At 41.0% G+C, this 27,152-nt stretch overlaps 1 protein-coding gene across 1 annotated transcript in view; it reads right to left on the bottom strand.

Moving 5' to 3' along the window:
- The window catches only part of LOC106591140 (membrane-associated guanylate kinase, WW and PDZ domain-containing protein 2), a 430,776-nt gene that overhangs the window by 392,115 nt on the left and 11,509 nt on the right, over positions 1–27,152 (bottom strand). The window contains 1 exon segment of the mRNA XM_045688044.1: positions 17,634–17,750. Within this exon segment, the coding sequence (XP_045544000.1) occupies positions 17,634–17,750 (117 nt within the window).

Below are 27,152 nucleotides of genomic sequence, written 5' to 3'. Positions count from 1 at the left end.
TGCGTGTAGTTGCTGCTAAACATACCCCAGGCACTGTTAATGGATTCAACAGTAAGAAAATCAAGCGAAGAGGTAAATCTGACAACAAATACATTCGGCAGCGAAAAGCCACCGAACCTTGTCACCAATGCGACACATTTGGCCATTGGGTGAAAGACTGTGCAGTGGTGCCTGAGCCTTCTGCGCCGGCTCATTCCGGGGGAAATTACGGCTGTGCAAACATTTTCTTCACTGACTAGTGAGCAACAGCAAGCACTCCTGGAGGAGGACGGAGTTGGGAGTAATGCATAGGCGTATTTGGCCTCTGTGAGGTTGTCAAATTGGCAAAATTCATGACCAAAAAATGATTATGTTCAGTGGAGTAACATAGACATAATCTAAACTATGCAATTACTACCCATGCTGTTGACAATAGGTCTAGTAACAATGCCAGGCTTATTCTTTATGATAGCTGTGGTAGAACCAATTTTGGGTTTGGAAAATCTTTGCGAAGTGATCTAAAGACAGCAGGAGCGGTAGAGATAGTGGTAGAGATACTCAATGATCAGCTATGAAAATCCAACTGACATTTACTCCTGAGGTGCTGACCTGTTGCTACCTCGACAACCACTGTGATTATTATTATTTGACCCTGCTGGTCATCTATAAACATTTGAACATCTTGGCCATGTTCTGCTATAATCTCCACCTGGCACAGCCAGAAGAGGACTGGCCACCCCTCATAGCCTGGTTCCTCTCTAGGTTTCTTCCTAGGTTCTGTCCATTCTAGGTAGTTTTTCCTAGCCACCGTGCTTCTACAACTGCATTGCTTGCTGTTTGGGGTTTTAGGCTGGATTTCTGTACAGCACTTTGAGATATCAGCTGGTGTAAGAAGGGCTTTATAAATAGATTTGATTTGAATAGGTTCTAAAAGGTAACAAGTTATAACTGGCATGGCCAAATACACCTTGCAAGCTCTGAAAACCTTGGGTGGATTTAATCTTCTGAGAAACTTGTCATGACTCTCCTGTGAGGATCCGAAGGATCAGGTTACAGTGGGTCTTCTCTACAGCGCCCTTTCTCTCCTGCAGAAAGGGACAGTTTTGTGTTGGACAGTTTTATGATGGTTGTAAATACTTTGCAGAAACTCTGCCTTTGGGCTCTGCAGGGTTGAGGGGAAAGAACCCTTTTGTTACAAGGAGAATACTCCTGCCACAACTACGACATCCAAAAGTGGAGAATGACAATATTCCTAACACAAATAAGGTGGTAAATGGTTGGTGGGGACTTAAACAGTCATGTTGAATTCATTACTAATTTGTGATGTAACTAAAGACAGTAACTAAAGACAACCACCCCTCATAGTCTGGTTCCTCTCTAGGTTTCTTCCTAGGTTTTGGCTTTTCTAGGGAGTTTTTTCTAGCCACCGTGCTTCTACACCTGCATTGCTTGCTGTTTGGGATTTTAGGCTGGGTTTCTGTACAGCACTTTGAGATATCAGCTGATGTAAGAAGGGCTATATAAATACATTTGATTTGATTTGACAGTAGAACAACATAACTGTATCTCTGAATGTGTACTGTATATTTCCCAGTCATCCGATTTACATCTAAATGTTGTGGAATTTATAAACTGTCTTTCAAAGAATTCGTAAAAATCCAAATAACTTCGCAGATCTTCATTGTAAAGGGTTTAAACACTGTTTCCCATGCTTGTTCAATATACCATAAACAATTAATGAACATGCACCTGTGGAACGGTCGTTAAGACACTTAACAGCTTACAGACGGTAGGCAATTAAGGTCACAGTTATGAAAACTTAGGACACTATAAGAGGCCTTTCTACTGACTCTGAAAATCACCAAAAGAAAGATGCCCAGGGTCCCTGCTCATCTGCGTGAATGTGCCTTAGGCATGCTGCAAGGAGACATGAGAACTGCAGATGTGGCCAGGGCAATAAATTGCATTTTATGTGCAGTGAGACGCCTAAGACAGCACTACAGGGAGACATGATGGACAGCTAATCGTCCTTGCAGTGGCAGACCAAGTTTAACAACACCTGCACAGGATCTGTACATCCGAACATCACACCTGAGGGACAGGTACTGGATGGCAACAACAACTGCCCGAGTTACACCAGGAACGCACAATCCCTCCATCAGTGCTCAGACTGTCCGCAATAGGCTGAGAGAGGCTGGACTGAGGGCTTGTAGGCCTGTTGTAAGGCAGGTCCTCACCAGACATCACCGGCAACAACGTTGCCCATGGGCACCATCGCTGGACCAGGCAGGTAAATTTTGCTCTTCACTGATGAGTCACAGTTTTGTCTCACCAGGGTTGATGGTCGGATTCGTGTTTATCGTCGAAGGAATGAGCATTACACCGAGGCCTGTACTCTGGAGCGGGATCGTCTTGGAGGTGGAGAGTCCGTCATGGTCTGGCGCGGTGTGTCACAACATCATCGGACTGAGATTGTTGTTATTGCAGGCAATCTCAACGCTGTGCATTACAGGGAAGACAGCCTCCTCCCTCATGTGTTACTCTTCCTGCAGGCTCATCCTGACATGAACCTCCAGCATGACAATGCCACCAGCCATACTGCTCGTTCTGTGCGTGATTTCCTGAAAGACAGGAATGTCTTGGGACATCTGGGACCTGTTAGATGGGAGGGTGAGGGCTAGGGCCATTCCCCCCAGAAATGTAGGAGAACTTGCAGGTGCATTGGTGGAAGAGTGGAGTAACATCTCACAGCAAGAACTAGCAAATCTGGTGCAGTCCATGAGGAGGAGATGCACTGTAGTACTTGATGCAGCTGGTGGCCACACCAGATACTGACTGTTACTTTTGATTTTGACCCTCCCTTTGTTCAGGGACACATTATTACATTTCTGTTAGTCCCATGTATGTGGAACTTGTTCAGTTTATGTCTCAGCTGTTGAATCTTGTTATGTTCATAGAAATATTTACACATGTTAAGTTTGCTGAAAATAAACGCAGTTAACAGTGAGAGGACGTTTCTTTTTTTGGTGAATTTATGATTAAATATGAAACTATTTGTGAGAACATGAAATGTGATCTTTACCTTCTAAATGAGAAAATGGTTTTCATATAAAGTTAACCAGTCAGTAACCACACCCATGTGAGCACAGACAATATGCCAAAATGCAATAGAACTACCCTTTTTCCAGAGTGTATAAAAGGACCTGTGACGAAATTCACATCAGACCAGAGAACGCGAGGACCACCCACATGTTGAAATGGTTGAACACTCTACAGACCAGAGAGCGTGAAGCGGTGGCTACACGGCTGAGAAATAGTTTAAAATTAAAGACCAGTAGGCGGATGGTAAGCCGGACGTCATGAATGGTTAGACAATAGAGACTAGTATACGGACTGTAAGCTGGACGTGTAAAATGGTTATACTCTACATTAGACCAGCGTGAATGACAGCGTGAGCTGTCTCGAACAAGAAGACTACACAGAAACATTCGGACTGCAGCTGTTTAAGTACTTTAGTCTAGTAAATTCGACCGAGAACCACTGGGTGGTACTTTGAAAGATCTATTCTAATGAACACTTCCTCTAGAAGATCTGTCCTAACAGACACTCCAAGACAGAGAAGCTAAAAGCTACAAATACAGTGTTACTTCTGGGGGACACAACCAGAGACTTCTGATGAACTACTCTCCACAGACTGATCGAGTGATTTCAACAGAGCGAAACGACAAAGACATACAATCGTAAATATGTACATTGCATTTCTAAATCCGAATGAGCGGTTGTTGGGGTACTAAATATCCATATTTGCAATGAGCGTATTATTCAACTGTATGTACGATAGGTGAAGTCCTTTGCCACTTCTTCTCCCGCTCTTTCTTACATGCCCCACCCTTGTCATTGTGTAACAAGCTGTCATATCGGGTTAGTCCACTTGGGTCTTTTCATTGCATTATGTAGTAATCAATGTGTAAGCTATCCTGTTTATGTAATTCTGTGTGATTATTTAGTTAGTTAGTAAATAAATAATTGAGCCAATTTCTATATCGCTGATTCATTATTTATGCTAGGGTTCGTGCAGATATCCAAGAATTTTGCAACAATCAGAATGGGACTGATAAGCTAAATAAGAATTAATGAATTGGCTGTGACTGATGTAAGAGATATTTATATCTTTAGAGTTTAGTCGGGAGATGGTAACTCGTTAAATAACTTTTCCCGTGGTTCCCCAGATTACACTTAATTAATTGTTAAATGATTAATTTAACTGCATAATAATTGAATGTGGTAAGTAATTATTTTATTACATAACAGTCAAACACATTAAAGATAGACACGACACAATACACGTTATTATGTCTTATTCTAAAATAGCTTTATGGAATTGAGAAAAGGGAGGAGGGATCCTCATGAGAAATTAGAGTGGAGTTAATAATGCGAGAAATTGTTTGTAGAGTTAAAGAAACAATTGTAATTGTAGAGTTTAAAAAAGCAATTCTGTCAAGCACTACCATTGGGGTTACCAAACTAAAATGACCTTTTTTTGCTCAAGAGTCGTGCACTGGGATAAATCTTTAGACCCTGTGGCGAAAGGAATGCCGCCATGTCAGAGGGCTGTACTGGCTACAAAAATGGTTTTGCATAACACTGCTTCGATTACAATGGGCCCCCCAAAAAGGAGATCCGTCTCGATTCAGTGAATAGCATTCTTTAAAAGAGTAGACATTTTAATGAGTGTGAAGCAAATAGGGAATATCCAATGTAGACTGCTAATAGTATATATAGTAAACGTTGGAATGGATTAAAACACAAACAATTAATAAGTGGAGGGAGGACAGTGGACTCCCAGTGAGCAGAAGTTAATGTTTTGTCTGTAATTAAAACTTTTGTGTTGCTGATTAAGATTTAGCATAGTGAAAACTAACGAAATGCACATGTTCTCTTCCAGGAGAGGATGGGGTGTCCCTTTCTCTCCCTTTGAAATGTTTGCCAAGGCTGTTGTCTTGGGAGAGCAGTTAGTGAAATTCTGCCGTTTATAAAGTATAAAGGTACCCGGATCCGGGCCGTAAAGGGAGATCCCAATTAAGTAAGACCTATCCATTTGTTTGTTTTTGCCCTACGTTTTACAACACACACATGCACACATAACCTACCTGTTAGGAATATTTGTTAGTGGTGTTAATAACATGTCTGATTTATTGTGTGGGGTCTTTTTATTTGGTTTTAGTAGGTTATTCATGGGTTAGAAAGGATGCACGGTAAAGGGTACAAAAATGCAATTTTCTGAAATATTCAATTGTCGGAATTTTGGTTGCACAAGTAAATTCTCCTGAAAATAAAATGTACTGAGAAACCCAATGTAAAATGGGTACACAGTGCCACGGTTGTTGTAGGGTTGAGACCAAGACGCAGCGGGAAAATGTACACTCATCTTCTTTTATTTAAGTGAAGAAGGAAAAACACCAAAAAACATATACAAAACACAAAAAGAACTTGACAGTCTTGTCAGGCACACACAGCCAAACAAGAACAATCTCCCACAAAATACTAACACAAACACATAGCTATTTATAGGACCCTCAGAGGCAACTAGAAAACACCTGCCTCCAATTGAGAGTCCAACCCCAAATTAACTAAACATAGAAATACAAATGACCAGACTAAACATAGAAATACATTAACATAGAACAGTGCCCAAAACCCGGAATAATAAATCAAACACCCAACTACTAACACAACCAGCCCGAACCACATAAAACAAATACCCCCTGCCACGTCCTGACCAAACTACAATAACAAATAACCCCTTTTACTGGTCAGGACGTGACACACAGGATGTTTGAAATGTCTATAGATAAGTAGTCTGAAGTACAGGGAAAGAAAATGAAAAGAACATACACTTATTGGTGTTGAATGACCTCTTTTCTCACTTTCTGGTGAGGCCTGATCACCTTCGCTAGAAAGGCTAGATACATTGGGTGAGATTTAAGTATAATATGAAGAAGTTTATTACTGTTGTTTGTTTTGGTTGTTTTGTTTTTGTCTCTGCTTCAATGCAAATCTCACCAGATTGGGTCTGCTGTGTGGACGGGATTTCTCCCTAAGGGTCAGCCCTTTAACTCCCTGACCCGGTAACACTGCGGTGAGGTCACCAATATGACAATTTGCAAAATGGTTTCAACAGTGTGTTGTTATTCTCTTTGACATTTGTCTTCTAAATTTGTATTAAGAATGAAGTAATAAGTAGTCATATGCTGAATAGTTTGTCTAGATTTTCTGAATCAGAAATGACCTAAACTGTTTTTCTGGTCTGTCCTCTCTCGTGGTTATGGCGATAATTATCCCAGATGGTATTTAGATGCATTAAAGGGATAATTTTACCGAGAACATTGTGAGCGTCACCCCTTTTAACCTCTTGACGGTCGCCTAGGATAGGGGGCGCCACAGCACTTTTTGAAAAAAAATTGTGCCCATTTTAAACGGCCTACTACTCAAACTCAGAAGCTAGGTTATGCATATAATTAATACTTGTGGATAGAAAACACCCTAAAGTTTCTAAAACTGTTTGAATGGTGTCTGTGAGTATAACAGAACTCATATGACAGTCAAAACCCCGAGACAGATCGAAACAGGAAGTGGAATTCTGAATTGCGGACTCAAATTCATCACGTTGCCTATTAATCACACCGTGAGCTATGGTTCATTGAGCACTTCCTATTGCTTTCACTAGATGTCCCCAGTCTTTACAAAGTGATTTGAGTCTCCTACTGTGAAAACTGACAGAATGACACGCTGTGGAACGTGATCACACGGAGAGGGCCATCACCATTATGACGCCGGCGCCCTGGCTACCCTCCCCTTTCGAAACGTTTATAAAGACAATGCAATCGTCCTCCTTGAATCTTATTGGAGCTCTGGTTGAAAAAGGCCCTAAAGATTTATGTTATACAACGTTTGACATGTTTGAACGAACCTAAATAAGAAAAAAAAGCATTTTGTTGAAAGAGTAGCCCCGCGCACGTCGGAACTTTTGGTGCAGCCTTCAGAACGCGCTAACAACAACAAGCTAATGGAACATAAAGGATGAACTTTTTCGAACGAAAATACATTTGTTGTGGACCTGGGATTCCTGGAAGTGCCTAAGGATGAAGATAATCAAAGGTAAGGGATTATTGACAATAGTATACAAGACTAGATTTGATATGCGATTGTTCCAAGATGGCGCTGATCTGTATTGCTAGCCTATTTTTCAGAGTATCGCATCCCCTTTTATCGCAAAGTGTGATTACCCAGTAAAGATATTTTTAAATCTGGCATTACAGGTGCTTTCAAGAGATATTCATCTATAAATCTTAGAATGACAATATTACATTTTAAAAATGTTTTCGAATAGTAATTTAGTAAATTGTAGCGCTGTTTCATCGGATGCATTTGAGGGAAAATAGTTAGTCAACGTTACGCACCGATGTAAAATGCTGTTTTTTTATATAAATATGAACTTTATCGAACAAAAGAATGCATGTATTGTGTAACATGATGTCCTAGGTGTGTCATCTGATGAAGATTGTCAAAGGTTAGTGCTGCATTTAGCTGTTTTTTGGTTAATTGTGATGCATGTGGTTGGTCGGAAAATGGCTATGTGGCTACTTTTACGATATACTCCTCTAACATAATCTAATGTTTTGCTTTTGCTGTAAAGCCTTTTTGAAATCGGACAACGTGGTTCGATTCAGGAGAGGTGTATCTATAAAACAATATAATAAAAAAAAAAAATTATAATAATATTCAATTTTGTTATGCTAATGGCGATAGGATTTTTCGCTGGATGTCCGTCCCGAGGCCGCACAGGGGTTAACCGGCTAAAGTAATAGTGACAATGGCGTTCACTACGCCCCTGTCCATCATCACTTTTACCTGAGACCGAGCCAGCAACCTGTCTACAGCATTCAGTCGGAACTTTTCTCTTAGGAGTGTAGCATGAGTCCTGAGACCATCCGTGTGGAGTGTGCTTGGAAAGAAAACACATCCACACTCCTCTCATGCTGACTATTCCCCAGATATTGAAATTAGGAAATTATCACAGGCCATCCACTTTGACAAGCATCAGTTACATGTGTGCCATTGGAAGGATGAACTGTACAGCTATCTGAAGTAGAAAAATAAGAGACGCCAGAAGAATGAGAGCCGGGAAGGAGGGGGGTTTTCAACCGTGCCCGTAAGTGATTTAGGGTTTCCCTAGGCGCCGAGACAGGATGTTGTCGAGACACAGATCTGGGGAAGGCAGCATTGAAGGTCCCCAAGAACACAGTGGCCTCCATCATTCTTCAATGGAAGAATTTTGGAACAACCAAGACTCTTCCAAGAGCTGGCCACCCGGCCAAACTGAGCAATTGGGGGAGAAGGGCCTTGGTCAGGGAGGTGACCAAGAACCTGATGGTCACTCTGGCATAGCTCCAGAGTTCCTCTGTGGAGATGGGAGAACATTCCAGAAGGGCAACCATCTCTGCAGCACTCCACCAATCAGGCCTTTATGGTAGAGTGGCCAGACGGAAGCCACTCCTCAGTAAAAGGCACATGACAGCTCGCTTGGAGTTAGCCAAAAGGCACCTAAAAGACTCAGGTCATGAAAAACAAGATTATCTTGCCTGATGATACCAAGATTGAACTCTGAATGCCAAGCGTCACGTCCGGAGGAAATCTGGCACCATCCCTATGGTGAAGCATGGTGCTGGCAGCATCATGCTGTGGGGATATTTTTCAGAGGCAGGGACTGGGAGACCAGTCAGGATCGAGGGAAAGATGAATGGAGCAAAGTACAGAGAGATCCTCAATCAAAACCTGCTCCAGAGAGCTCAGAACCTCAGAATGGGGTGATGGTTTACCTTCCAACAGGACATCGACTCTAAGCACACAGCCAAGAGAATGCAGGAGTGGCTTCGGGACAAGTCTCTGAATGTCCTTGAGTGGTCCAGCCTGGCCTTTAACCTGATCAAACATCTCTGGAGAGACCTAAAAATAGCTGTGCAGTGACGTTCCCCATCCAAATTGACAGAGCTTGAGAGGATCTGCAGAGAAGAATGGGAGAAACTCCCCAAATACACGTATGCCAAGCTTGTAGCGTCATACCCAAGAGAACTCGAGGCTGTAATCTCTGCCAAAGGTGCATCAACAAAGTACTGAGTAAAGGGTCTGAATACATCTTTTATTTTTCATACATTTGCAAAAATGTTTAAAAACTTGCTTTATCATTATGGGTTATTGTGTGTAGACTGTTGAGGGAAAAAAAAACAATTTAATCAATTTTAGAATAAGGCTGTAACGTAACAAAATGTGGGAAAAGTAAAAGGGTCGGAATACTTTCCGAGAGCACTGCATGATTATGCATAGCTTAACACATTACTAATACTTGTCAAATTTTTTGTTTTCTTTTGCTTTTCACTCTCTTAGGAACCCGAAGGTTCGGTTGTACAATAGGAGGGGGATTAGAGTGTTCATAGTGTGATTATAAGTCAGAGGCCACAAGTCTCAGAGGTGTAAACATATAAATCAACTGAGAATATTAATTATGTTTTCTTTTCTGTTCATTTATAAGTAATTTCAAAGTTGATATAATGTTGAACAGTATGGAGTTACTATTAAAAAATGAGGGACTGTTGGGTTCCAGCTTGAAATAGACATTCATGTTCCCATGCTAGCACTCATTGACTACTTTAGTAATTGTATCAAAACATCTCCTGCCATGTCACTGATGCGTCGTGAAACAGTGTTGTTTGATGAAGCCATTGTCTGTATAGTTTTTTGGGCCTTTTCCCCCAGTATTGTCCCAGCCATATCCACGGCAGCAGGAAGAATTAAGTCCTCCACAATAGTTTGAGGCTTGCCTGTCCTAGAAACTTGGTAGCTCACCATATAAGATGCTTCAAGCCCCTTCTTATTAATGGTATCTGTTGCTTTTACACGTCTTACTACTCGAAAGTGGTCTTAACTCTCGCTCAAAAAACTCCTGTGTCTTATTTTTCAAATTGGCATGTTTTATTTCTAAATGTCTGCGCAAGAGTGAAGGTTTCATCGAGTTGTGAGATAGTACTTTTTCACATATAACACACTGTGGCTGAGGAAAGGCACTACTCCCAATATAGGTGAACCCCAAATCAATATAGTTCTCATCATATTTGCGCCACTTCGATGGTCCAACGTCCCTGTCTGTTGTTCTGTGCTTTCCTGGGTAAGGGGGCAGTAGCTCTTTGGCTGCATCAGATTCACAACTGTCAGTGTCCATGCTAGCTGGGCTAACAACAAATGTAGAATTACTGATGCTAGCATTGGATGTGCTCATGGAATCAGAATAACTTGTGTCGTTGACAGGTGCAGTACTACCAGCAGCAGTACTACCAGTAGAGCTGGTATGTGTTGTCTATGGACGCAGGCCTTACTTTTTTAAAACCATTTATTAATTTTTGAGCAAACGGAATGAGCAGCAGTTACGTTTGGCTACATATGGACCATTAGTGAAAGTCCCGCGAGAGAGTAATGAGATTGGATGTTAATTATTTTACTAGGCTACCTGTATTTGACATTGTGTTGTTATTTCGCTGAACACTCCATGGTTTAATTGTATTTTTGGCAGTGAAACGAGGCTACTCAGGCAAGAAAAAACCTCACCCAAATGTATAGACCTGTTGGAAAATATCAATGGACTGTTTCAAAATGTGAAGAAAAAAAAATCTAAAATATTTTTTGAAATGTTATTTTATTTTATGTGAATCGCATTTTTATTTGACGTACCACCGACGGCATTGCCTGGCATAGCATATTTACTTCACACAAAGTCTCCATAAAATTCAACGCACACGCATAATTGACGCTGCCGGACTGCACATGTGAGCTGAAGCCCCAGCCCAGGGCTGGCCCAATGTCACAGAAATGAAATGAGCCCAAACCTTGAAAAAAAGCCAGATTTCTAGAAAACACTATGTTGTATTGATTTAAACTGGTGTTGAGAACAATGCAGTGGAGACCAGCGGCAGCGAGTGAGGAGACGAGGAAACAGCCATTAGGCCTAGAAAGCGCAGCGATAGGAAAACTCACCTTAGTTATGATCAACTCATTGATGAAAATATTGGAATGAAGTAGGCTAATGCAATTGAAGGCATGTATCAAATTCTTGCTTATACTGAAACTCCCAAAGTCATATCCAACCGTTATAATAATTTTAAGCAATAGTCGTGTGTGGTCACCTACAGTACATGATCATTTCATCACGGTTTTGATTGGGAAAGTGTCCTCACGCTACTTTGAGACAAGCGTGGGGGACTTTTGTAGATAAATCAATCAATGTCAGATTTTTTATTTTACTGAATCTCCGTTTGTATATTTGGTAACAATTAGGCTGGTGAAATGCTTACTAAATTGAAGTGAGTGCTAATGACCATCTATATTCTAGTTTGCTCATATATATATATATACACACATACATACATATATACATACATTTTTTTTTTTAAAGCCTGTCCTACTCCTGACCAAAAGCGTTTGACTTGTCTGATAATTAAGAAATGTGATTTTGTTTCACTGAATCTCTGTCTGTATATTTGGATTCTTGATCTCTGGCTGAACAAGTGGAAGTGGTAGCTCGTTTGTTCATCTATCACTGATTAGAAACATTTAGCATGCAATAATGTAGCCTAAATGAAGTGTATTATTTATCTATTGACTCACGTAGTGAGTAGCCTTATATAGAGCCTAGGCTATTTTCCTATCACCCAAATCCCACTGAAACCCAAAATCCTGACTCCTGTCTCATGAAAATTCCTACCTTTATTCTGTAATCCACACATTGCATTACCAAATCATGCCTCGACTATGAATGTCAAAGTTCCGCTTTAACATTTTCCCCCTTCTCTGCCCATATGAGAGCTTCAGTAGAGAATGTGTGATCAACAATTGGTATGTGAGTAGATATGGCTATTTTATTTTTTACAGAGTTGGTCCCCGTTAAGATACCTTGATATCTCATACCTTGATATCTCGGGGTGCACTCTGTGCGTCCTGAGCGTGTTCTGTGTCAACATAGCCTACAGCTGAAATGTGCTGAATAATTGAGGAACATGATAACGGTTGGAAAATATGAACATGGCAGTCTAGCAATGATCAACAATTAACTTGACAGAGCTTGAATAATTTTTTACAAATAATGGAAAATATTGTACAATCCAGGTGTGCAAAGCTCTTAGAGACTTAACCAAAAATACTCTGTAATCGCGCTAAAGGTGCTTTCACAAAGTATTGACTCAGGGGTATGAATGCTTTAGATATTTCAGTATTTCATTTTCAAAAAATTTGTAACATTTCTCAAAACATGTTTTGACTTTGTTATTATGGGTTATTGTGTGTAGATGTGAGAAAAATATATATTTGTTCCATTTAGAATTCAGGCTGTAACAACAAAATGTGGAATAAGTCAAGGGGTATGAATACTTTCTGAAGGCACTGTATCTTTTATTAAAGATAAAAAAATGCACAGAAGTAAAATGTCAAGGTAGACCTACCAATTAGTTAGTGTTTTTACTACAATCTGTTTGATTTACCAAATCAGTAACAGAATTTCAGATAAATCTGAAACAGAATTACTGCAATTGAATTGGCTACAATGGAAATTCATAGTAGTCATAAATCCAAGTTTGGTAACCTGATTACAGTCCTCCCTTCCACTGGCAGATGAGTATGTCCATCTCATAATGTTTTTTCTTTATTTTATCTGTCATCTGACAGTCAAAGCAAGTGTCTGCCTTTTTCTCTTTCTTCTCTCTCTCTACAGAATGGTGTCTCCCGGATCATATTGACAACTACACGAGCTCCCTCTTTTTCCATTTACTGTAACCGGCATCCTACCCACTGAGCACTGACCAACACCGGACGTCCATGGACATTGAAAAGTAGTTGAAATTTGGTCAGTTCGCCCTGAGCTTGATTTCAACGTCCGCAGATGTCGTTTATTGTTACTGTCCGGACTTGATTTCAACATCCACTGATGTAGATTTTTGGTCGAGTTTGGACTGGCCTTGATTTGTTCCAAATATAGTCCGGACCAAATATGAAGCAATCCTAGACATCAATGTTTCACAAGTTTGGACATTACAGCACAGTACAATACAGTAAAACAAGTTAGAGTATTGTTCCATACTGTACAGTGCAGTACAGCCCTATTCGGTACGTTACTTCTGTACTGAACAGTAGAGTTGAATAGAGTAGAGTTCAGTACTGTTCAGCAGAGCACACTAAAATTGAGAACAGTATAATGTACTGTAAGGTACTGTACTCTACAAAACTCTGATGTACTGTACTTTACTGTACGGAACTTAACTGTACTCTACTGAGCTCTACTGTGCTGTGCTTTGATGTCCAAATTTGTGAAACATAGACGTCTATGATTGATTCAGCAAATGTGGTCTTGTTTGGGGGAAGATCTCATTAAAATAATAGCCACTCTGTAGAATAATCATCATATGCAAAGGAAGATATTACATATTTGTACCATTGTGTACCTATTCAGGTTATATCGTCATGAATACAATATTATTCATGTCTGTAATTATGCATTTCTGATGAAATTTTGTTATTACTGGGTGTAAATCCAATTTAGTTATTGTAATTTCATAATCAAAATAAATGTTTTTAAAGTCAAGGTGTAATGTGCTAGCTGACACCCCATTCTATCTGCAGACATCTTTGAATCTTAATTTGGAGCAGATATTTAACAGTTTTTGGAAAACATAGTCACATAAAAAAATAGGGAGATTTTACTGAAATTGTGTTACCAAACATTTTATGCAGTAAATGTGTTTTTGTAAAATGTTCTGTGTAAATTGTAAAAATTTGTCATTGACTTTCAAATCAATGTTTGTTTTTTTGGCATACTTTTTAAGTGAAAGATCTGACTCAGCTAAATTCTTTTAACGTCAAATTCCCCTGTGTGTGTGTGTGTGTGTGTGTGTGTGTGTGTGTGTGTGTGTGTGTGTGTGTGTGTGTGTGTGTGTGTGTGTGTGTGTGTGCATATTGACAGACCAAAGTGCTGGTCGGGACAAAATCAATGGAATGTCAATAAAAGCCTTGACATGGCATCCCCACCTGTTTGTGTGTGTTTGTTTGAGCAATGCTCATCTGTGACTTTCATGTGTGACCGCTGTGTGTGTGTCTTAGCAATGTACATGTTCTGTGTGCAGTTGGGGCAGGGAGTCATGGCAACGCAGGCCTGAAAATGAGAGGCTAGTTGCCGTGGAAACCACAGCTGAGAGCTGATCTACAGGATGAGTGAAGGAGCGAGAGAGAGAGAGAGACACAGACAGAGACAGTAAGATACAGTAGATGGCATTAACCTCTTGGGGCTAGGGGGCAGTATTTGCACGGCCGGAAAAAAAACGTACCCGATTTAAACTGGTTACTACTCTTGCCCAGAAACGGGAATATGCATATAATTAGTAGATTTGGATAGACAACACTCTAAAGTTTCTAAAACTGTTTGAATGGTGTCTGTGAGTATAACAGAACTCATATGGCAGGCCAAAACCTGAGAAGATTCCATACAGGAAGTGCCCTGTCTGACAATTTGTTCTCCTTCTGTGGCATCTCTATCGAAAATACAGCATCTCTGCTGTAACGTGACATTTTCTAAGGCTTCCATTGGCTCTCAGAAGGCGCCAGAAAGTGTAATGGGGTGTCTGCAGTCTCTGGGCTAAGTACAGCAGCTCTGTTTGTTACTGGTCAGGCTGAGGACAGTGACACTGGAGATGCGATGCGCATTCATGAGAATTCTCCATGTTTTTCTTTCAGCCTCTGAATGAATACAATGTCGCCCGGTTGGAATATTATTGCTATTTTACGAGAAAAATCGCATAAAAATTGATTTTAAACAGCGTTTGACATGCTTCGAAGTACGGTAATGGAATATTTTGACGTTTTTTGTCACGAAATGCGCTCGCGCGTCACCCTTCGTATAGGTACCTGAACGCATGAACAAAACGGCGGTATTTGGATATAACTATGGATTATTTGGAACCAAAACAACATTTGTTGTTGAAGTAGAAGTCCTGGGAGTGCATTCTGACGAAGAACAGCAAAGGTAATCCAATTTTTCTTATAGTAAATCTGAGTTTAGTGAGGGCCAAACTTGGTGGATGTCAAATTAGCTAGCTGTGATGGCAAGAATATTGCAAAATGTGCTTTCGCCGAAAAGCTATTTTAAAATCAGACACCGCGATTGCATAAAGGAGTTCTGTATCTATAATTCTTAAAATAATTATGTATTTTGTGAACGTTAATTGTGAGTAATTTAGTAAATTCACCGGAAGTTTGCAGTGGGTATGCTAGTTCTGAACATGACATGCTTATGTAAAAATCTGGTTTTTGATATAAATATGAACTTGATTGAACAAAACATGGATGTATTGTATAACATAATGTCCTAGGAGAGTCATCTGATGAAGATCATCGAAGGTTAGTGCTGCATTTAGCTGTGGTTTTGGTTTTTGTGACATATATGCTTGCTTTGAAAATGGCTGTATGATTATTTTTGGCAGGGTACTCTCCTGACATAATCTAATGTTTTGCTTTCGCTGTAAAGCCTTTTTGAAATCGGACAATGTGGTTAGATTAACGAGAGTCTTGTCTTTAAAATGGTGTAAAATAGTCATATGTTTGAGAAATTGAAGTTATAGCATTTATAGCATCTGAAATGGCACCACATTCTCTATAAAATAACCATAAGTAGTGCACTATACTGGTAACATGGTGACATTTCAGACACAGCCTGTTCGATATCAAACAAAGACAACCGTCAAGTAGTATATCAAGCTTTAACCAACTTAGAAACAACACTGAAAATACACCAAATATGGCCTGTATGCCATCTTGGATCGGAGTCAATCAGCCAATAGGAGCCCACTGATGCTGGGTGCATCTCAATAGTCTCACCTCAAACATAGGTTAGGTACATTTCAATAATCTCACCTCAAACACAGGTTGGGTGCATCTCAATAGTCTAACCACACCTCACCTCAAACACAGGTGAGGTGCATTTAGATTGTCTCACCGTTCCTAACTTCATTTCAAACAATTTCACCTTTATTTATTAACCAGGTAGGCTAGTTAAAAACAAGTTCTCATTTGCAACTGTGACCTGGCCAAGAAAGCATAGCAGTTCGACACATACAACAACACAGAATTACACATGGAATAAACAAAACATACAGTCAATAATACAATAGAAAAACAGAAAACAAACAGTCTATACACAGTGAGTGCAAATGAGGTAAGATAAGGGAGTTAAGGCAATAAATAGGCCATGGAGGCGAAGTTATTACAATATAGCAATTAAACACTGGATTGGTAGATGTGCAGAAGATGAATGTGCAAGTAGAGATACTGGGGTGCAAAGGAGCAAGATAAATAAATAAATACAATATGGGGATGAGGTAGTTGGATGGGCTGTTTACAGATGGGCTATGTACAGGTGCAGTGATCTGTGAGCCGCTCTGACAGCTAGTGAGGGAGATATAAGTCTCCAGCTTCAGTGATTTTTGCGGTTTGTTCCAGTCGTTGGCAGCAGAGAACTGGAAGGAAAGGCGGCCAAAGGAGGAATTGGCTTTGGGGGTGACCAGTGAGATATACCTGCTGGAGCCCGTGCTACGAGTGGGGGCTGCTATGGTGACCAGTGAGCTGAGATAACGTGAGGCTTTACCTAGTAGAGACTTGTAGATAACCTGGAGCCAGTGGGTTTGGCGATGAGTGTGAAGCGAGGGCCAGCCAACGAGAGCGTACAGGTCGTCGCAGTGGTGGGTAGTGTATGGGGCTTTGGTGACAAAACAGATGGCACTGTGATAGACTGCATCCAATTTGTTGAGTAGAGTGTTGGAAACTATTTAATGAATGACATTGCCGAAGTCGAGGATTGGTAAGATGGTCAGTTTTATGAGGGGTATGTTTGGCAGCATAAGTGAAGGATGCTTTGTTGCGAAATAGGAAGCCGATTCTAGATTTAATTTTGGATTGGAGATGCCTAATGTGAGTCTGGAAGGAGAGTTTACAGTCTAACCAGACACCTAGGTATTTGTAGTTATCCACATATTCTAAGTCAGAGCCGTCCAGAGTAGTGACGCTGGACGGGCGGGCAGTGATCGGTTGAAGAGCATGCATTTAGTTTTACTTGCATTTAAGAGCAGTTGGAGGCCACGGAAGGAGAGTTGTGGCATTGAAGCTCGTCTGGAGGTTAGTTAACACAGTGTCCAACGAAGGGCCAAAAGTATACAGAATGGTGTCGTCTTCGAAGAGGTGGATCAGAGAATCACCAGCAGCAAGAGCGACATTGATGTATACAGAGAAGAGAAACACCTCAACACAGGTCGTTTGAAAGGGATATGTAGGATGCCTACAGCGATCTGGCCTCTACCTGTCGAGTTGTATAATTTCAAGGAGAGATGGAGGGAAAGCCCAAGGAGAGGAGGAATAATGAAATGCATCCCTAATGTTCTGCTATGGTCAGGGGTCAGGTGCGGAGGTAGGTTATAACAACCAAGCAACTTCTCTCTAAGGTGGGTTGAGGGGTGAGGGAGTGAATGACTGAGTGACTGTGTGTGTGCATGCGTGCATGTGTGTTGACTCACAGGGCACGGTGCGGAGGTAGAGGTTGTCTCTGATAATCTGCTGGTGGTCGTGGTCCACGGAGCCCTTGGAGAAGTGCAGGTTGAGGTAGTGCCGAAGGTCCTTATCCACCACGCCTCCTACACACACATAAACACCATAAACAAACAGACAAGATTAAAATGCAGTCTAAAACACACACACAGATGCAGGCCCTCAGGCAAGCAGACGCACACACACAAACACACAAACAGACACACAAAACATGTGTGGAAAACATACACATCACAGTAATTGTGTGAACTAGTACACTCAGAAAAAAAGATTCCAAAGAGGTTATTTGGCTGTCCCCAAAGGAGAACCTTTTTTGGTTTAAGGTAGAACCCTTTTTGGTTCCATGTAGAACCCTCTAAGGAAAGGGTTCTTCATGGATCCCAAAAGGGTTCTACCTGGAACCAAAAGGGTTATACCTGGAACCCCAAAAAGTTTTTCAAAAGTGTATCCTATGGGGACAGCCGAAAAACCATTTTAGGTTCCAGATAGCATCTTTTTTTCTAACAGTGTAATCACCTTGGGCTCATCATGCTCAGCAGGCTGTGATGTGTGTGTGTGTGTACAAAGACAAGGGGGACAAGGACAGAGTCCTATTACGCCACATCTCACTAATGATACAGAGCACAGAGTCCGACAGAGTGCATTGAGTCTCTTTATTTGGCAGTGTATAGCTTAATCCCTACATCTCCACATGACAAACCCTAGTAAGACTTCATAGTCTACACCAGAGTTGCCATTCGTGTTAAATTAAGACCTAGACAACCAGGTGAGGGGAGTTCATAACTAATCAATGACCTTAAGTGATCTATCAAGTACAATGGAGGAGCGAAAACACTTGTTATGTGGAGACGTTTTAGTGGGAGAGGGGTGGTGTATGGTGTAAACCAGGGGTGTCAAACTCAATTTCTGGAGGGCCATGTGTCTGCGAGTTTTCGCTCCTCCCTTCTAGAACAACGAACACTCATTTGCAAATAAGAACATGACCATTTCATAGATCCAACACACCATAGCACATCTTTCGGACTGAAATGTATAGCTACATCAGCTTTAACGATGGTTTGTTAAGCCTTCATTCACGTCACCACAATCCCTCGCCTTTTGGGCTCCCGGCAGCCGCAGCGGTCTAAGGCACTGCATCTGTTCTGATAGCTGTACTTCTGTACAAAGTATTATATTGTCCTACGCTCTCATCTGGTGGCGAAGTTGGGTACTGTAGCTTTTAATTCGTTAACTCTCGGTGCAGAGGTATTTCCTATCAGAACAATCCGAGCAACAACAACAGACAGAAACATATAACAAGTCTATCTTGCTAGGCCTTGGTTAAAGATAAGTCTGTAAGTACTTTAAGTTATTAGAACATACTTTGGCTAATTCAAATTGCGTTTCTAGAATATTGATGTTTTTTACATTTTTTTTCTAAGTTCCGATGATGCTAAGCTAATTGTGCTAACTATCGCCCATTCACTTAACATTGAGTGTTAGCATGCTAGCTAACATTTCGTGACGGAATTTAGCTTCTTTGGGTTTTGGATGTATATAACTATTTTAAGTGTTCAGATACCTCGTGACAGAGCTAAAGTATAGTTATTTAGCTATATGGACTCTTAGATTGTGTGTATATGTTTAGTGACACCTTTCCTGTGATGTAAATTGTCATAACTTCTGCCCGGTCATGTTGGCTAGCTCAGGTTATTTTCTTGTTGCTAGCTCGTGATAAAAAATGCTGTTCTTTTTTGTATCCATTTGCGTGAATGCATATAGTTAATTTTCTTATACATTTTCTCCTTTCTGTTTCAGTTAGTTTTACAAACAAAATATCTTCTACTAAAGATTCTTAACGGCACCAGTGCCTCCCTGATTCTTTATTGGAAGTGTGTAAGCTGTCTGCCAAACTTTGTAGCTTACACATTGTGAGGGCAGAACAACATCTCAGTGCTAGAGGCGTTACTACAGACTCTCTGGTTCAAATCCAGGCTGTATCACAACTGGCCATGATTGGAAGTCCCATAGGGCGGCACACAATTGGCCCAGCTTTGGCCAGTGTAGGCAGTCATTGTAAATAATATTTTTTTCTTAACTGACTTTCCTAGTTAAATAAAAGGTTAAATAAAAAATTATACACTGAAATGCATAGCAGCTGTTTTACAGGCTCTTGACCAATTCTGCTATTTTTGTACATAATGTTTCCACCATCTTTCCTATGACCAAAAATAGGTTCTGGCCATAAAAAGGCAATTACTAACCTCAATTTGGATTTAGTTGTCACGTATACTCCTTCTCCGGCGCTCAAGGTCACCAGGCTGCTCATTATTACGCACACCTGTCACCATCGTTAGGCACACCAGCGCCTCATCAGACTCACCTGGATTCCATCACCTGCCTGATTACCTTCCCTATATATGTTACTACATTTGGTTCTTTCCCTAGGTGTTATTGTTTCTGTTCCAGTGTTCATGTATGTATATTGCTGCCTCGGGCCTGGTCACCCCGGACCAGGCCCGAGGCAGCAATATAGAGGCCGATGTGTGGGCAGCCTGATGAAACTACTGCTGTGAGTAAATAAACCGCATCTACCCTCAATTCTATTGGCGAATGCACAGTCACTGGAGAACAATCTGGACAAGCTCCTTTTACAACTATCCTATCAACGGGACCTGACGGGATTTTTCTTATAGTAAATCTGAGTTTGGTGAGTGCCAAACTTTGTGGGTGTCAAAATAGCTAGCCTGTGATGGCCGGGCTATCTACTCAGAATATTGCAAAATGTGCTTTCAGCGAAAAGCTATTTTAAAATTGGACACCGCGATTTGCATAAAGGAGTTCTGTATCTATAATTCTTTAAATAATTGTTATGTATTTTGTGAACGTTAATCATGAGTAATTATGTAAATTCACCGGAAGTTTGCTGTGGGTATGCTAGTTCTGAACATCACATGCTAATGTAAAAAGCTGTTTTTTGATATAAATATGAACTTGATTGAACAAAACATGCATGTATTGTATAACATAATGTCCTAGGAGTGTCATCTGATGAAGATCAAAGGTTAGTGCTGCATTTAGCTGTGGTTTTGGTTTTTGTGACATGCTTGCTTTGAAAATGGCTGTGATTTATTTTTGGCAGGGTACTCTCCTGACAATCTAATGTTTTGCTTTCGCTGTAAAGCCTTTTTGAAATCGGACAATGTGGTTAGATTAACGAGAGTCTTGTCTTTAAAATTGTGTAAAATAGTCATATGTTTGAGAAATTTAAGTTATAGCATTTGAGGTATTTGTATTTCGCGCCACGCCAAGCGTCCCACCTCGCCCAGGGAGGTTAACGTAAAACTTAAGTAATATTCCAACCGGACGATTCCAAAGTCTTGAAAAACGTTATGGAACACAGCTACCTGCGTGTAATTGTGGCCTGTCATTCTCTCGGTCATCAGACTCCAGGAGGTCTTGTTCGCTCTCTGTTGACTGCAAAAGCCTATACACGTTCTAAAGACTCTTGACATTTAGTGTAAGCCTTAGTGCAAATTGAACCCTAACTCACTGGGCCTATTTAGTATACAGTCTTGGAAAAACTACAATCCACTTACTGGTTGGTTTTTTTTCTCAGGTTTTTGCCTGCCATATGAGTTCTGTTATAATCACAGACACCATTCAAACAGTTTTAGAAACTTCAGAGTTTCTAAAATCTACTAATAATATGCATATTCTAGTTTCTGAGCCAGAGTAGTAACCTGTTTAAATTGGGTACGTTTTTCATCCGGCCGTGAAAATACTGCCCCGTAGCCCAGACAGGTTAAACAGGTTAACATTCACAAGGCCGCAGGGCCAGATGGATTACCAGGACACATACTCAGAGCATGCGCTGACCAGTTGGCAAGAGTGTCTTCACTGACATTTTCAACCTCTCCCTGACCCAGTCTGTAATACCCAGTCGTGGAAAAAGTACCCAATTGTAATACTTGAATAAAAGTAAAGATACCTAAATAGTCACCCAGTAAAATACTACTTGATTAAAAGTCCAAAAGTATTTGGATTTAAATATACTTAAATATCAAAAGTATAAATCATTTCACATTCATTGTATTAAGCAAACCAGACGACACTATTTTCTTGTTTTTTTTAAATTTACGGATAGCCAGGGGCATACTCTAACACTCAGACATAATTTGCAAACAAAGCATTTGTGTTTGAGTCTGCCAGATAAGAGGCAGTAGGGATGACCAGGGATGTTCTCTTGACATGTGTGAATTGGACCATTGTCCTATCCTGCTAAGCATTGTAACAAGTACTTTTGGGTGTCAGGGAAAATATGCGGAGTAAAAAGTATATTTTCTTCAGGAAAGTATTGGCGTAAAAGTGGTCAACAATATAAATAGTAAAGTACAGATACCATAAACTACTTTAAAGTATTTTTACTTAAATAAGGACTTTACATCACTAGTAATACCTACATGTTTCAAGCCGACGACACGACAGTGGTAAGCCTGATCACCGCAATGATGAAACAGCCTATGGGGAGGAGGTTAGACACCTGGCAGTATGGTGACTACAGGAAACAGAGGGCTGAGCAAGCCTCCATTCAAGGCGCAACAGAGGGTAGTACGTACGGCCCAGTACATCACTGGGGCCGAGCTCACTGCCATCCAGGAGATTTATACCAGTCAGTTTCAGAGGAAGGCCCTAAAAATGGTCAAAGACTCTATCCACCCAAGTCATAGACTGTTCTCTCTGCTACCGCATGGCAAGCGGTACCGATGCACCAAGTCTGGAAGCAACAGAGCACTGAACAGCTTCTACCCCCAAGCCCGAAGACTGCTAAATCGTTTGTCCGTGTAGCTATTTGGTTAACTCTGACAGACGCCTAGGATAGGGGGCGCCACAGCGCATTTTGAAAAAAATTCGTGCCCATTTTAAACGGCCTACTACTCAAACTCAGAAGCTAGGATATGCATATAATTAATACTTGTGGATGGAAAACACCCTAAAGTTTCTAAAACTGTTTGAATGGTGTCTGTGTATAACAGAACTCATATGGCAGTCAAAACCCCGAGACAGATCGAAACAGGATGTGGAATTCTGAATTGCGGACTCAACTTCATCACGTTGCCTATTAATCACACCGTGAGCTATGGTTCATTGAGCACTTCCTATTGCTTCCACTAGATGTCCCCAGTCTTTACAAAGTGATTTGAGTCTCCTACTGTGAAAACTGACAGAATGACACGCTGTGGAACGTGGTCACACAAAGAGGGCCATCACCATTATGACGCCGGTGCCCCTGGCTACCCTCCCCTTTCGAAACGTTTATAAAGACAATGCAATCGTCCCCCTTGAATCTTATTGGAGCTCTGGTTGAAAAAGGCCCTAAAGATTTATGTTATACAACGTTTGACATGTTTGAACGAACCTAAATAAGAAAAAAATGCATTTTGTTGAAAGAGTAGCCCCGCGCACGTCGGAACTTTTGGTGCAGCCTTCAGAACGCGCTAACAACAACAAGCTAATGGAACATAAAGGATGAACTTTTTCGAACGAAAATACATTTGTTGTGGACCTGGGATTCCTGGAAGTGCCTAAGGATGAAGATAATCAAAGGTAAGGGATTATTGACAATAGTATACAAGACTAGATTTGATATGCGATTGTTCCAAGATGGCGCTGATCTGTATTGCTAGCCTATTTTTCAGAGTATCGCATCCCCTTTTATCGCAAAGTGTGATTACCCAGTAAAGATATTTTTAAATCTGGCATTACAGATGCTTTCAAGAGATATTCATCTATAAATCTTAGAATGACAATATTACATTTTAAAAATGTTTTCGAATAGTAATTTAGTAAATTGTAGCTCTGTTTCATCGGATGCATTTGAGGGAAAATAGTTAGTCAACGTTACGCACCGATGTAAAATGCTGTTTTTATATATAAATATGAACTTTATCGAACAAAAGAATGCATGTATTTTGTAACATGATGTCCTAGGTGTGTCATCTGATGAAGATTGTCAAAGGTTAGTGCTGCATTTAGCTGTTTTTTGGTTATTTGTGATGCATGTGGTTGGTCGGAAAATGGCTGTGGCTACTTTTACGATATACTCCTCTAACATAATCTAATGTTTTGCTTTTGCTGTAAAGCCTTTTTGAAATCGGACAATGTGGTTCGATTCAGGAGAGGTATCTATAAAACGATATAATTTGAAAAAAAAATTGAAAAAAAAAAATTATTACATTTTGTTATGCTAATGGCGATAGGATTTTTCGCTGGATGTCCCGCACAGGGGTTAACTATCTGCATTGACCCTTTTTACACAAACGTTTTTGCCTCACATAAGCTGCTGATACTGTTTACTTACTGTGACTTTATTCCTAGTTATATAAAAATACCTACCTCAATTACCTCGTACAGTCTGAGGTCCTGAGCGCTCTGGAGCAGGTTTTCATGAAGGATCTCTCTGTACTTTGCTCTGTTCATCTTTCCCTTGATCCTGACTAGTCTCCCAGTCCCTGCTACTGAAAAACATCCCCACAGCATGATGCTGCCACCACCACCATGCTTCACTGTAGGGATGGCGCTAGGTTTACTCCAGACGTGACGCTTGGCATTCAGGCCAAAGAGTTCAATCTTGGTTTCATCAGCCCAGAGAATCTTGTTTCTCATGGTCTGAGTCCGTTAGGTGCCTTTCGGCAAACTCCAAGCGGGCTGTCCCGTGCCGTTTACTGAGGAGTGACTTCCATCTGGCCACTCTAACATAAAGGCCTGATTCATGGAGGCTGCAGAGATTGTTGTCCTTCTAGAAGGTTCTCTCATCTCCACAGAGGAACTCTGCAGCTCTGTCAGAGTGAACATTAGGTTCTTGGTCACTTCCCTGACCAAGGCCCTTCTCCCCCCTCAATTGCTCTCTAAGAAGAGTCTTGGTTGTTCCAAATGTCTTCCATTTAAGAATGATGTAGGCCACTGTGTTCTTGGGGACCATCAATGATGCCAAATTTGTTGTTACCCTTCCCCACATCAGTGCCTCGACACAATCTTATCTTGGCGCTCTACGGACAATTTCTTCAACCTCATGACTGGGTTTTTGCTCTGACATGCACTGTCAACTGTGGGAACGTATATAGACAGGTGTGGGCCTTTCCAAATCATGTCCTATCAATTGAATTTACCACAGGTGGACACCAATCAAGTTGTAGAAACATCTCAAGGATGATCAGTGGAAACAGGATGCACCTGAGATCAATTGTGAGTGTCATTCAAAGGTCCTGAAACTTTATTTACATAAGTTATCTATTTGTTATTTTTAATAAATTGCACAAATGTCTAAACCTGTTTTCACTTTGTCATTATGGGGTATTGTCTGTAGATCGATGAGGATATATATTTTTTAATCCATTTTAGAATAAGGCTCCAACCTAACAAAGGGGGTCTGAATTCTTTCCAAATGCACTGTATATAGCCAAGTTATTGTTAGTCGTTGTGTATCTATTATTACTTTAATTATTATGTGTTTTACTTATCTATCAGCACTTTTGGTAAGGGCCCATAAGTAACTATTAGTCCACACCTGTTTACGAAGCATGTAACGAATAACATTTGATTTGGATCTACAAATCAAATTACCTCTCACTTAACACACAGGGTGGCCATACAGTGAGCTCTATGCTTACTGGGAATGATGACTACCTCACAAACGGAGACGACTCTCAATCAGTATACAGTAGGACATTCATATCATCTTGTATGTTCAAGCTATTACGGTACACACAGTATCCAATCCACTGGCACAGGGAATCATGCATACACGACGACAATTGTTTACAGTCCATCAAGAGGAAATGCTTTTACAGTAGCACACACAACTGCCTCTAGACAGTGTCAACTGCACTGATCTAAAACAAAGAAATGCACACACAGCCCATAACCCTGACGGTAACAACTGCAATGATTTGATCTGAAAACACAGAGCTCGTCCTCATCAATAACACCTTATGTAAAAATGAATGACACCATTATAACAAAGGTCTGAGGCACTGTGGTGAATCCCACCATAAAAGCAGACAGCTCTGCTGGTTAGAGCACAGCAGGAGAAGAAAGGGTGGAAAGGAGGAGAGGGAAACAAGTAGAAAATGCTAGCTGATGGGGAAAAGATGATCCGACTGTCGCAGTGTGAAAATCACATTGACACAATCAGTGCCGAATCAATGCTGAAATGCCCCCGCCCCCCACACACACACACACACACACTGTGCAGGCACCTTATCTGCTGCTGGCCCAGCTGGTAAAAGAGGTGCGCCGTCCTCCACAGGTATACATCCAGAGAGCCCTTTCCTCCCAGCCGTCCTCTAGCCACGTGCCCAGGCACAGTGCCTCCATCCCTGGCTTGGCCAGCCTCTAAATCACTCTATCCCAGGTTCTCTACCAATGCTCCAACATACAGCCCCCGCTGCAGCTAATTTACATCCCAGGAACGGTGATGGAGACGGGGGAAGGGAGAGAGAGGTGGAGAGACGACAACCGTCGGGAGACGACAGTGGAAAAAAGGAATCTGCCAGTGGGAAGCCGGGCTCATCCAGATCTGTTTGCTGATTGGTTAGAGGGGTTCTACAGTCCTGTAGCACCCCCTGTTCACTGATGGGAGTTCTGCACACACTCTTTAGCTGGTTGACCAACCAATGTTACTGACGGGAGATACACACACATCCTACTGCTGCAGCAAAATATGCCAGTGAGCACACACACACACACACACACACACACACACACACACACACACACACACACACACACACACACACAGCCCTAAGCACAGTCCAGGGCAAATTTTTATAAGAAATCAGGAATATACAAACACAGCCACACAGACACACACAGTTACCTACGTATATCTAAACTCTAGTTCATGTATAACGTCACCTGTGTTAATAAATATACTGTAAGTTACACTCATACACACAAACAAGCACACAAATTGTCCTGACAGTTTAGGTAATTAATTTCCAATTATAGGGTCAACAAAAATAACCCATACTCAACACGAATACTGTATTTGTGCATGTGACATTAAAACTTGAACTAACGCTGCACCAAATGCCCTAGTTTCAGATGCCAAATTATCCTTACACCTCTGAAGACTACCCACTGGGCACAGACATCAATTCAACTCCTACTCCACGTTGGGTCAATGTAACTTCATTGTCATGACATGGAAACAATGTTGAGTCAACCCAGTGGGTAGGCACTTCCATGCCAGTTGGAAGGACTTAAGTGTTTTAATTCTTAACACTCAAAAGTCGGTGTCCTCTCTGTTTCTAAGGAAGTCATCAACACTCGAGGACACTAAAGATCATGAGAGCCAATGTGTTCAGCCTGAGCGTGTGTGCCAAATTTCATCACTAAGTCAAACAGATCAAGAAATGTAAATCTGCCCGTTATAGCGCCACCATGTGGTAGATCGAAATGCGCTTAGATATGTTGAGTTTTGACAGTATTTGGAACATGTGCACCAA

This window comes from Salmo salar, chromosome ssa10 (assembly GCF_905237065.1).
Source record: "Salmo salar chromosome ssa10, Ssal_v3.1, whole genome shotgun sequence".
In the NCBI taxonomy this organism is placed as follows: domain Eukaryota; kingdom Metazoa; phylum Chordata; class Actinopteri; order Salmoniformes; family Salmonidae; genus Salmo; species Salmo salar.
The sequence above is the reverse complement of the archived record's forward strand: the minus strand, read 5'-3'. Positions and strand labels throughout refer to the sequence as shown.